Source organism: Colias croceus, chromosome 9 (genome assembly GCF_905220415.1).
Source record: "Colias croceus chromosome 9, ilColCroc2.1".
Taxonomy (NCBI): Eukaryota; Metazoa; Arthropoda; class Insecta; order Lepidoptera; family Pieridae; genus Colias; species Colias croceus.
In genome coordinates, this window is record NC_059545.1 from 6,074,817 (window position 1) to 6,087,826 (window position 13,010).

A 13,010-nucleotide genomic window follows, 5' to 3' on the forward strand; every position below is an offset into this window, starting at 1 on the left:
AAATTTTTGTCTGTCTGTCTGTCTGTATGTGAAGGCATCACGTGAAAACTAACGGTTCGATTTCGATGAAACTTGGTATAATTATACCTTATTATCTTGGGCATAAAATAGGATACGTTTTATCCCGGAAAAATACGTAGAAAAAAAAACTAAATCTTAATTTTTCCGCGCGGACGGAGTCGCGGGCGGAAGCTAGTATAAAATATATGGCTGTGAGTGTGTAAAAATAAATCCAGCTAGTTTCACATCACACTTATGTTTATAATTAGCTATACGACATGAAAATATACATATTAATTACCAAGCAATAATCATACAGGTAAATACTGAAGAAAAGTATTAACAGTCAAAGTTTATTTTAGTAATAACATTTAATAACATGTCAATGATGAAGAAATAATAATTATCAACGAACTAACCTTTTCTATAATACTTAACACAGCACATTTTACACGCTTTATATTAGCTTCACCTGTATGTTTGTAACCGACTTCTTTGGGCGCGATTTTGACCCACTTTAAACGGTCAGATTTCGTTCAAACTTTGTAGATTTATTGAGGACCGATGACAATGCACTAATTCGATAAAATTTTCTATTTTTTAGTTCGGTTTTCTATAAAAAGCGTGTTTTTTAGTTTTTATAAACTAATATTATTTTTAAATTATCTTGCTCAACTCTGCTCAAAAATTTGAGGGTTTTGTTGGAACTTTAATGTGTCAAAACTATGATATATCTAAACTACGATACAACTTGCATGCGGAAATGCTCATTACAATCAGTAAATTTAAAGAATAACTAACAACATACTATTCAATTTTATTGAGCTGATGAATATCTTTTGCCTGGAAGAGATCACCGCCGCCAAGCCGCCGCCTAATAAATATACTGTGTTTTCTTATAAAATCGTAACATACTTAATTTCTTTTATCTACTAAATTTTAATAAATTTATAACTAAGTTCTTTTTATCTAAAAATGAGCTTGAGCTTATATTAGGCAAAAGTATACATTAACTTTTTATAATTTCAGGACCGCACCTTAAATGGGGCCTCGGAAAATATGCCTACGGGTTATTAATAGAGAAATGATACACAACAAAGTTATGTTGGTTCCATTTTATTTATAAAATATAATGAAAATGGACAAATATAAAACATATTATGTAAAATTATTAAAAATAAATAAATGAAGCAACTACGATTCAAAGAAAACATCTTTTTCAGTGTGAAAATGCTCTAAGCAATCCTGGATGATGAGTCATGTACTCTCATCCCAGTACGGTCGGTGCCTCGATAGCCATAACGATAAATATTATAATCAGATAACAGCAAAGTCAGAATAAAAATCATAACTTGTACAGTTGTGAGTGCAAAATTTATGTTTCATTTGGCAATAACATTTTTTTCGGTACTAAAACGTAGTATGTAGTTTGATATATGGTTGGCCACCCCTTCTCTCCTTCCTGAAAAATATCCTCCAAAATTACCCGAGATACTTCCAATGATTGAACCATACGTTGGACATTAACTTCAGTCAAAAATTGACGAAGAGGATGATTACTAATTTCCACTTAATCCTCGCTGCCCCTATCTTCATCATCAAATCATCAATTTTCAAGTGGTGTTGTAAAATTGTCAGCAGAAATAGTCTTCCAAAGGCGATATAATTTTATGAATATTGAATCTGTAAATAAAAAAATCAAAAGTTAATTGTAAATCTATAAAAAAAGCTACTTACAAATAAAGTTTTATCAACAAACTACTGTTCCCAACGCACCTCAAAATCTTGTAAAAGTCAAAAAGAATTCATCATTCTATTATTTCATTCTAAAAGTGTAATAAAATACTTATAAAACCAATAAAATACACGAATTGCTATCATTATAAAAAATAAATACCTATAAAAGTAATAACTTACCTTTTGTATGGTGAAAATTCACAAAACACGAAGATTGAATTTGATATTTTTGGTTTTATGACATTCAAATGCTTTATAAATATAAATTTATATTATAAATAATAAATTTATAAAGAATAGAAACATTCGATCACGAAATTATGCGGGTTCGAGTCCCGCCTCGTGATCGAATTTTTTCTATTCTTTATAAATTTATAAAACTCGAAGATTTTAAAAATGTAACCAATGAACACAATTTACACAATCAATGTTAGATTAATTGTAGAGGTACCTAATGGTGTCTAGTTTGACTTAAAATAATAAACATCTACCTACCCTCACTTTTAAAAAATGTAGTATATTCACACGAAATATAAGCGCACCTTATAGGGAAGGGAAGATATGGGTTAAAGAGTTAAATAAATAACATGATTATATTTCAATTATTAATTTTCAACAGTATGTTCAGTAGTGTTAACATGTAAATTGATTTGATTTTTACGAAATCTCATAGATGGCGCTGTTTCAAATTTGTCTTTATACTACTAAATTCATTAAACTGTTTCTCTGCCCAAATTACGTAAATGACATAGTTTTTATTTTGTAAAGCTAGATAATAGCATGGCTTACTCGAAACCAACATTTAAACATGAGTCTTTAGATTGTACGCTGTCGTAATACACGGAATACGTAAGAAAAATAAAGGTTCACAGCTCCTACCCCGTAGGTGATAGCTTGATAATATGTAGCCTATAGCCTCACCCGACCTGTTAGTAATATTCATGCAAAATTTGAAGTCAATCTATGCAGTACTTTTCGAGATTAGCTCAGACAAACATACAGACAAACAGACAAACAGACAAACAGACAAACAGACAAAAATTCTAAAAACTATGTTTTTGGCTTCTATATCGATTATAGATCATGGCCCAGGTATTCTTTTAAAAAAATATTCAATGTACAGTTTTGACTTTCCTACGATTTTATTATATGTATAGATAATGTGCTACGGTGAACGATGAACGAGTTCTTGCTACTCAAATGTTTACATTCCTACCTTATACATTTCAGTTGAAAATAATAATCAACGAAATATATACTAAGTTTAATATATACTGAGTTTAATATTATAAATTGAAATATTATTCGAAGCTCAAGAAACAAAAGCGCTTGAAAGGGGTTGTTGAATAGAAAGTTACAATGATGGATCGGTTTTCATAACTCAATGCAAATTGCACAATAATAAAATCTACCTTACAAATACATTCAACCATAATCTTAAAATGGTATTGATGAAAAGACGTTTTACATTTAAATAGAACACTAATAATTCACTTGTAGCAAAGAAAGTCATCTAAGAGCTAGCGCGCAAGAGCAACTTTTGTCTCCGCAACTATTTTGTCTCTCCCATCAACTCTATGGGCTAGTAAGAAAGTACGCGCACGTAGCGACGCAACATCCTATAGAGTTGATGGGAGAGACAAAATAGTTGCGAAGACAAAAGTTGCTCTTGCGCGCTAGCTATAAGTTTAAAGCAAAGTAATGTCACAAACGTGACGAGACTTTTCAAACAAGATTCTTCTCATATCTATATTTTTAAAAACTACTTTGTACATATTATTGTATGTAGGTACTTAGTCATAATATTATTATTAAACATTTAAACAGGAAAATGCCATATCATATATTCGGCATGTAATTACGTATGTTGTTTTTTTAATATACGTAAATGTTACTTTAGTTGATTTAACAAACGCAAAAAGAGTAACTTCATTATACTATGTCAATACCTACTGGCTGATAGGATTGTTTTGATACGCCTTGTATATGTTGAACCAGGTTGATTATATTTATCGTGTTTAAAATAACTAAACGGTTATAAAATAAATTGACGGAAAAGCTGCATTGTTTGAATGTCTATGGTCACTAACTTCATTGGTTTTGCTGATAATAAATAGTTTCATAACATAAATGGAATTCAGAATATATTGCATGTTCATATTGAAATTAGACCAGACAAAGTGATATTTTTTTACTTAACTAATTTATTGCAAAATATTCGACATAAATAAAATCGAAAGTTTTAACTTTAGTTTAAGCCAGCTGTTCCCCCCGGTTTCACCCGCATTGCTCCGCTCTTGTTGGTCTTAACGTGATGATATATTATAGCCTACTTATAGCCTTCCTCTATAAATGGGCTATCTAACACGGAAATAATTTTTCAAATCGGACCAGTAGTTCCCGAGATTAGCACGTTCAAACAAAGAAACAAATAAACTTTTCAGCTTTATAATATTAGTATAGATTTAGCTGTCCTTAAATATCTATATCAATTTAAGGATACATTTTATTTCAACTTGTATGGTCTCCTATCGAAGTAACAATTACCTAATCACGATCTGCATTAACTCAATCTACATTTGGAATTTCCCAATCATAAGTAAACTTTTTTATATCATAAAATTCACTGCTGCGTAAAAATTTTTACTCAATTCTGAACTTTGAAATTTAAATTAAAGTAAATATTGCGTGCGCGCTATTTTGCTTTTTATATGATTTGCTGCAAATTTTTAGTCAACGTTATAGAATATGAATGATGAAACGCTCTAAGCGATGTTTAATAATTATGGAAATTATGGGATGAAAACCCAAATTCTTGTTGTATTTAAGAACAAGAAATTCGAGTTTATACCTCCGACAATCTAAAATATAAACGCTCTATCAATTAATGCTTACACCTACATATACACCTCTGTTTTCGAATTTTTACTACTATTTAACAACGCTATCCATTAAACGTACCTACTTAATTTCAATTAAGTAATTTATGATTAATTTTAGAAGTATTATACAATCTTTGTTATCTCTTCTTGCCCATTAAACTGTTTATACAACAAGTTACAAATTATTGTTACATTAGAAAGGCATGCGAATTTCCATGCTGGTATATTTTATGTGCTTAGTGATGCATCCGCGACCTGGGGTTAATGACCGCTTACAACTTTCGCTAAGTGACGTAATCAACTAGGTAATCCTTTGTGCTGAACATAAAATGTCAAAAGGTTGAAACGAAATTTCTGCTTGAACAAATAAGCTTGACTTAACAAATAAAAAAATACAAATACTTATATTAAAACAAAGTTTTTATCTTCTAGGTATTTGCAAAAAAATAATGCTTGCAGAAAAACCGGTAGGTATTACGTCTAGCTGTATAATATGTAAGCTTTTATTATAATCGTGCCTTGATTCTATGGTACATAATTGCATCTATTTACCTATTAATAGACTAACATGTGTGCTGGTAGGTACATAATATAGAGACATCATACATACCAATAGATAAACATAACATATTATGACATAGCGCTACCATCTCCGCATTTCATTTCATTTTGTGCATTTCATCATACTAATATAGACCAAGTACAATGTACGATGGCCGTAATTGTTTAAAAACCTTCATATCCAACAAAAAGAGTCTGTTCGCAAAATTAGGCACAACGAAGATGTTCTTAAATATCCTACTATTTCTTCACAGTTATCTTTGAGGTTCATTAGGACGGCTGCGCCTGCGCAACTTTGCGTAACGCTTGTGAAGACTCAAGGTGATCAGGTACCGCGGCGCGGCGTCGCGCGGTGGCACGGACTTTACTCACACGTTAATCAAAAATAGGTATCTCCTATCGTTTATGTAAGAAGAAATTATTATCATACTTATATTAATTTTATACTCATAAAAAAAGCGTCTAACGTCTAAACTAGTTTTGCTATCTACCGTTACATCATAATCACTGAAACACAAATAAAAAAATGTAACATTTTCAATATTACATAATCGCGTTGACGTTCTAGATTTTTTTGTCGTCAATTTGATAAAAGCTATACAATATGTTTTGATGCATATAAATTATGATAATACTAAAAAGTCCCACGAGCAACGCCATGTTCTGAATATTAACCATAACTTGAAGGTTAACAAACTATGTGACATCACAATCATAAAGTTTGTTTATAATAAAGCTAAGCGTCTACATTAGTCATACGTATTTAATAAAATATTCATCTAGCAACAAGTGATACAAAGTACAATAAAACATATAGATAATATACTGAATTAATGCATCCGTCCTTCAAGGTCAGGCTCATTATTCACACAAGAAGTAAGAACCGATTCAGATTAAACAATAACAGAGATAGCCCTATTCGCGTCAAATAAACCAAATCGAATGTAACTAACAGGTCATTTTAGTATTCTGGAGAAACTGTAAACACAATAAATCAGTGAGAGACTAATGAAAGGACGGGACCGAATCCGTCATCCACCAGTAAATTGCAGCAGAATTTAAAGTAAAATGTACCATAAATTCTAGTCACGAACCGTACTCGTGAACAAAGTGAGACGTCTGGGAAGAAAATACTGCACGGGACTGCAAAGGTTCATATCGGACCCAGTTAAAAATATACGAAGAGGCAACAATCGTGTTACCGTGTCACCGATAGTTGTTAACTGTAAACAAGTATTATCTACAAACAAAACAAAACAATGGCACTTGTGTGTATTGTGCAAATCCCGTATTCGTATGGACATCACGAAAAAGTGCCGGCTCTTTGTCCAGAGAAGAATTTAAAAGACATGAATCATGAGAACCGAATGTTTTAAAATTTTAATGGTAACTGTTAATGGTATTTTGAATAAAATTTTGCAATAACAAATTAATAAGTATCTATTCCTAATAATACTCGACTAGATAGTTCTAAAGAACACGATTAAGTAATTTATAATAATTATGTTGCGACATCTCACCACAAGTAAAACGTAAATCCTACAAACAAATGTTTACAGCATGAACACAAAATTTATGTACATTTTGTCATACTTTGTTCTTCTGACGACATTTAAACTATCTTCACAATATTATAAACTTATTACAATCATATGATTATTAAAGTGGTAATCATTAATCATATTACAGGAGAAAAATAACAGAAGCGGTAATCTCTTTTTTATAGCAAAAATCAAAACACTTTTTTGTTCTTAACACACCAAACACTATTACACAAAGTTAGCTAAAGAGACGAACACCCATCTTTCAATTAGCTATTTTCTTCAAAGTAACTGGAGGACGCTGCGAAACTCGTACACCAGTAGGTACTAATCTACTAAGTGAACTTTAAAATAAAGCTACCTCAAGGATACATGAAACTATATCTTTAGTGTAAGAACGAATGTCAACTAAAATATATACAAGTACCCAACAAATTGTAATTCATCTCTTCTTTGTGGATTCTTAAAAGCGAATGATTATCCTTCGGCTTAAGTACATACAAAGCACACCATACATGATAAACTAATCCTAACCTACCTAAACAACAAACAGTTCATAAAATTTGGGACAAAAGTTGCATAATTGAGTAACATATTATGCGAACCTTCACATTTATAAACGAGTATTAGTAGAAAGAATTTAAAAATAAACTTACCGCCAACAATGCGTCATTTCCATACGATCTTCCTTCCAAAGCCAACTCCTTGTCTAGCATAGCATCCAACTGTTCGAGTTGGTGACATGAGGCGCGCGCCGAAACCCAACTCGACGCGAGGATGAAGGATCCCAAAATAAAGGACGAGGCCACCACTGTTAGAGCGGCGATCCTTGCGATCTGGACAGCCGATGATACCCTCTGACGGTATGCCTGTGGAGTTGAATTTATTTTAAACTTTGCTGAATTAGCTGTGTGTACAAGTTGACACGTAATAAATAATTAATTGAGGTCAGACATATTTGAACATAATATTCATTTAGATAAGAAATATAAATTTGTGCATCGTCAAATTATCGTGCATCAAATTTTATCGTCCTGTTATTTACTGCTATATTGATAAAATAAGCTAAATACCAAGTTCATCTATTTCTTTTATGTATTTGATAAGTCCAATATATTATGTACATATTAATAATGAGTATTATTTAAATGTCTACTTTAACAAACTGAAATATAAAATTCGTGTCGGTGATTATTTAGGTGAATGAAAACCGAACGCGCTCTATCAGCTTTTAATGCACACCTGTGTCTGCTCGTGTCATATCATTACATTATAAAATATCAAATTTACTTTAATATTTACTATCAAATGTTATATATATATAACAGTTTTATTATCTACTAGCTTTCCACCCCCGGCATCGCCCGCGCAGTCAAAGAAAAACCCGCATAGTTCCCGTTCCCGTGGGATTTCCGGGATAAAACCTATCCTATGTCCTTTCTCGGGTATCAAAATATCTCTATACCAAATTTCATGCAAATTGGTTCAGTAGTTAAGGCGTGATTGAGTAACAGACAGACAGACAGACAGAGTTACTTTCGCATTTATAATATTAGTATGGATTTAATGATTTTATTATATATCATAACGAAGGCTAGATCTTACAAGAAATCAAATATAAATTGTATCATAATTTTAAAATAGGGTATCAAAACAAGTGTCTTAAATACTAATTATCAGATTATTTAATTTAATAAAATATTATTTAAATGTTTGTTCTAATCCATATTATCCATATTTAAAACTTTTAATATTCTTGGTATGTTACTGTTTATCCTAACCATATTATTATTTATTGCTCTAAGCATTTAACAACTAAACACACCCAAAATGTGATTTGTCTAAGTAGTAATGCGCTATTAGGTATCCCTTCTGTGTGATCGCAGTAAAACACTGAGTGAAAGTATCTTATAAGTGCATTGGAAACGCGGCGTCTTTCGTTCAATCGACGTCAATTGCAATCTTCGCAATTTGTTTTGCCAATATCCCTCACCATCTCCACTAACGCGCATCCAACATCGATTTTCACAACAAATAAAAATCATCTGTGTCGTTTCCGCTTTTTCGTACGTAAGTTATCGTTAAATTCAATACCATTTGAAAACTGAACTATATATCTTATGGAGAAATGCGTGTAGGTAATTATTTGCAAGCTATACAAGTAAGGACAAAGTAAACGAAATAAAGACCAAAATCAATAAACAAAAAATGTTCTATTCTTGCATAAAGAGCTGCCATTATTCCTTAGATGTGATGAAAGTTTTTATGATGGCTGCCCACAATACTTATATGGCGCTTGGTTTCGTGCAATATTTCACTAGAAGCCTCGGCAAGCTGTTATCTAATACTGTATACTATTCATAACAATTTTATATAGACATGCGCTTTCTAACAATATTGTTTTTGGCAAACAAACATAACATCTTGGCTCTACAATTTTGTATTCTTCCTATATCATAACCTAAATGTATTTCACATAATACCTTACATGGGTTCAAATACATTGTGATGTCCTGACTTTAATACAAAAAAAGCAATCTAAGTTTATCTCCGTCTTATTTACTGTATCTTTTGATACCATATAATATTCGTATGAACGTCATTTAATTCAATCCAAAGCGTTTTTTTTATTTATGTTTAGTTATAGGAAGATTAATTTGCTCTACAACAAACAGTAAGTATTACTATGAAATCTGACTCTACCATAAATATTTTCATAAAAATTGAAATAATATATAAGTATAACACTCAAATGGCATATGAAACATCAAAAAGCCCTTATTTCGCTCCAAAAAACAGGAAATAAACGTTGAAAATTGTTTTTGAAGTAAGAGTTTCACAACAAACTATGTTAAAGGCGTTAAAGCCTAATAAAGAACCCCTTTTATAATGTAGGTAGTAGAGAGACGTCAGTGAGTTTATAATTAAATTATGCCACTTTCGTTATGGAATTTTCTAGAAAAGCCAATAACAAAATTAACCAGCGAATCCGCAACGAACCACTACACTTGCTTCTAGTACAAATTACGTTACTAACTTTTTAGTTTATTGCGCGGATATTGCAATCTCAAGATCAGTTCCACTTACGTAATTCTTAAATGGTCGTAAAATTATTAAATTTGTAACAATTTCTTTTTAAACAGTAAGTTAGTGTGGTGGTTAACGATAAATTGAGTTTAACGTATGTATGTAAATAGGATTTATATTGTCGCTAAATGTAGAGTCTCTGACGCAATCATCATTGTGTCCAGTGCCACTTCGTCAACTAACAAAACGATTTCACTTTGTGGTGCTTACGATAGGTTGTACTGCCAGTGAGCTTCAATGAATATTGGAATATTCTCTCTATATAATGTACATAATATTAAATAATCGTTTGTACCTATATCTAATGTTGCTAATGTTTATATCAGTCAGTCTTTGATGTAAACTTTTTTGGTAATATAATAATTATTAATTATACACTATACCTACTACCTAAGACGATATTTAGTGGGAGTTTTTATTATAAATAAATTTATAGGTATTCTATTATATTTTTATGATAGCAGTGACGCTAATGTGACAATCTGTTTACAACTTTGTTCGAGAACGCTCACGAAACCAATTCTCACTTAAGTCCAAATTGAATAAATTTAAAGTCATTGTTTTGAAAGATCATAAATGTTTTAATTTTCACAATGAATAATATTTGAGAAGTTGATTAAACAAATGTGGCACATACATAGATATACAATATAAACTTTGCATTGCGATATGTGTATACCAAGGTGTATACCGACGCATGTAACTGAGGCAAATTATGTAGGTAGTAAAATTTAAGTTTTCTTAACAACTAGAGTCGCGTGATGCATGGTAATTACATAATCAGTATTTAAGTTAATGATGGAGAAGAACAATAGAACAATGAATTTCCCACATTTATGGGCACATATCTCATAGTTATTCTTGGAAAAGAACAACTGCATCTTGTATTTACAATGATAATCTGTGCCCACTGCAGATGCGCAAATCCGTTTATATGACGCAGTTTTATTTAGCAACTATTATATTAAATTAGCATGTCCTTAAAGAAGTATTTACTCTTCTATTTTAGGTATATTCTTATAGCTCCTTACAACTTTGAACGTGTTACACTACTGAAATGTCTATTTCGCTAAGACTCTATACCTAGCAACTCTGTGTTTTAAATAAATTTCTCATTTGTATTCATAACTGATTCCTGAATAACATAACAAAATGAACTGGTCATCGAGTCTTCGTCACGTTCCAAATGCAGCATATCATGCCAAGTCTTCTACATTTGTACACTTTATTTATCAGAGGAATTAGTTTATTACTCTGTCAAATAGACATATTATTTTGATACAACATATTAGTAGGTAGTATACACAGCCTGATTTATGCACAAGCCAGAAAACATTCGTAAGTGTCGACTTATGAATATACTTAATTTGAATTTTGAAACTCAACATAATTATTATAATGTTGATTTCTTAATCGATTTGACCGTTTCCACTCACTTTTACCAAAAACTATAATAACAGATTATCGACAAGGTAGGTATGGCTATTATTTAAAAAGGCCGAGATAGTCTTTATTTATTCAAAGTAAAAGTATATAAATGGAAAATCTAACAACATGATAGTAATCCCGAGATAACTACACGAGTGGCTACGCGCCAACAACCTAACAACCGCTACAGGCTGAGAGAAAGGCACTTTCCCGACGTTCAAAGATATTACTCGTTTAATTTACAGGAAATTTCCATTAAATTAAAATTAAATATCTATTATATGTTCAAGACATCTTCGAAAAAATTATGAAGAGGATTAAAGCCGGTGTTATATCTAAAAAGATTCATTTAGTAACTATGTAAACAAGAACTGAGATAATCCTTAAATACACCAAATACAAATCAACAAAAACTGTCAACGGACCAGGTTTTTACCATGAAGCATAACACAAACACTGTGAATGAACTCATTTGTGATTTGAGGAGACAAGAAAGTTTAGCCATTAGCATTAAGTAACGGGCGATCTTACCGGCGGTGGTTCTGAGGCACTGTATTCAGAAGGTGGGTATTCTGGTTTCATTGTGATGGTTGCCATGGAGTCTGGTTGGTGCTCCTTCTCCATCACGAAATATTATCTTCACTTGGGGGGATTAACTGTTATAGTATGCGCGCGCGTTGTTTGACGTTCTATAGAGCAGTGCGAGTGAACGGCGAGGAGTCGTGTAGGCGCAGCAGTGGTGGGGCTATGCGCACTGGTGATTGTATAGCCGAAGACGGATGCTTCCCGCTATGACAAATCTATAGGTATTGTTGATATACGTGTTCTAGGTGCATAATAAGTTTAGTATTTTGAATAAGAAAACGAATACCCAGGTAATTGAATATTGGATCGCGTAGGTAGTCAAAAACATGCTGCCTTAAAGGTTACGAGCCCTAAAGGGCAAAGGAGCGGATGTTATGTTATATATTGTATTTGAAGATATAGTGCTCTTTGTCAAATATAAAGAGTATAGTATCGTATTCTAGATAAATATTCGAGTTTTATAAATAACTACAAAACAACAAAATTCGAAAAAAAGCGTGTTATTGAAAAAACACACCTAAACATTGATTACTACAGATCTGACCTTTTGTCAAATTTCATAAGAGCAGAAGTAGGTACCTACCTAAGTTGTTAATAGGTTATATTAAAATTATAAAATTTAAGGAAATTATCAAAATTATTACTTCAGACCAATTGATAATAATTGGATACACAAATGTGGTATTTATTTATTTCTAGATTTAGATAGATTTATTAATTTCTGTTGTAGACAAAAATTGTTACCTTGACTGGGGTAGAATGTTGTCATAGAATTTAGACTGAGGCTTCAACATAAAAACACAATTGATTGAATAAACTCTTTAGCTAATGGACCGCATTAGAATTAGTAACTACCTAGCTATTATTCAATCATTTAAATGCCATTAATTTATTTTACATTCATTTTAATGATGGAAGAGCAATTTTAAGGGTTAAATTTATTAATTAACTATATCTCTTGCAAATCTTCATCATTATCTTCATCATCAGCCCATAATGTTCCACTGCTGGGACACGGGCCTCCCGTAAGGGATCAGGCCGTAATCCACCACGCTGGCCAAGTGCGGGTTGGCGGATGCCGTCAAACTATTAATTCTTTGACATGTCGGCTTCCTCACCGTATTTCCTTCACCGTACAAGCAGTGCAGCAATAGACTACATTCGTAGTCTATTCTATTGAACGCTACGC

The 13,010-nt window shown here is 31.9% G+C and overlaps 1 protein-coding gene across 3 annotated transcripts in view; it reads right to left on the bottom strand.

The window, feature by feature from the left end:
- LOC123694293 overlaps positions 1-11,957 on the bottom strand; it is a 43,026-nt gene extending 31,069 nt beyond the window's left edge. For 2 of the 3 annotated variants that reach the window (XM_045639685.1, XM_045639684.1), the window contains exons 1-2: positions 11,768-11,957; positions 7,378-7,590 (exon numbers count right to left, since the gene is read on the bottom strand). In XM_045639685.1, coding sequence (XP_045495641.1) covers positions 7,378-7,590; positions 11,768-11,860 — 306 coding nt within the window. In that variant the 5' untranslated portion in view covers positions 11,861-11,957. The remainder of the gene's footprint in view (positions 1-7,377; positions 7,591-11,767) is intronic. The other variant, XM_045639686.1, reaches the window with a different exon arrangement.
- Between the last annotated feature and the right edge of the window lie 1,053 nt (positions 11,958-13,010).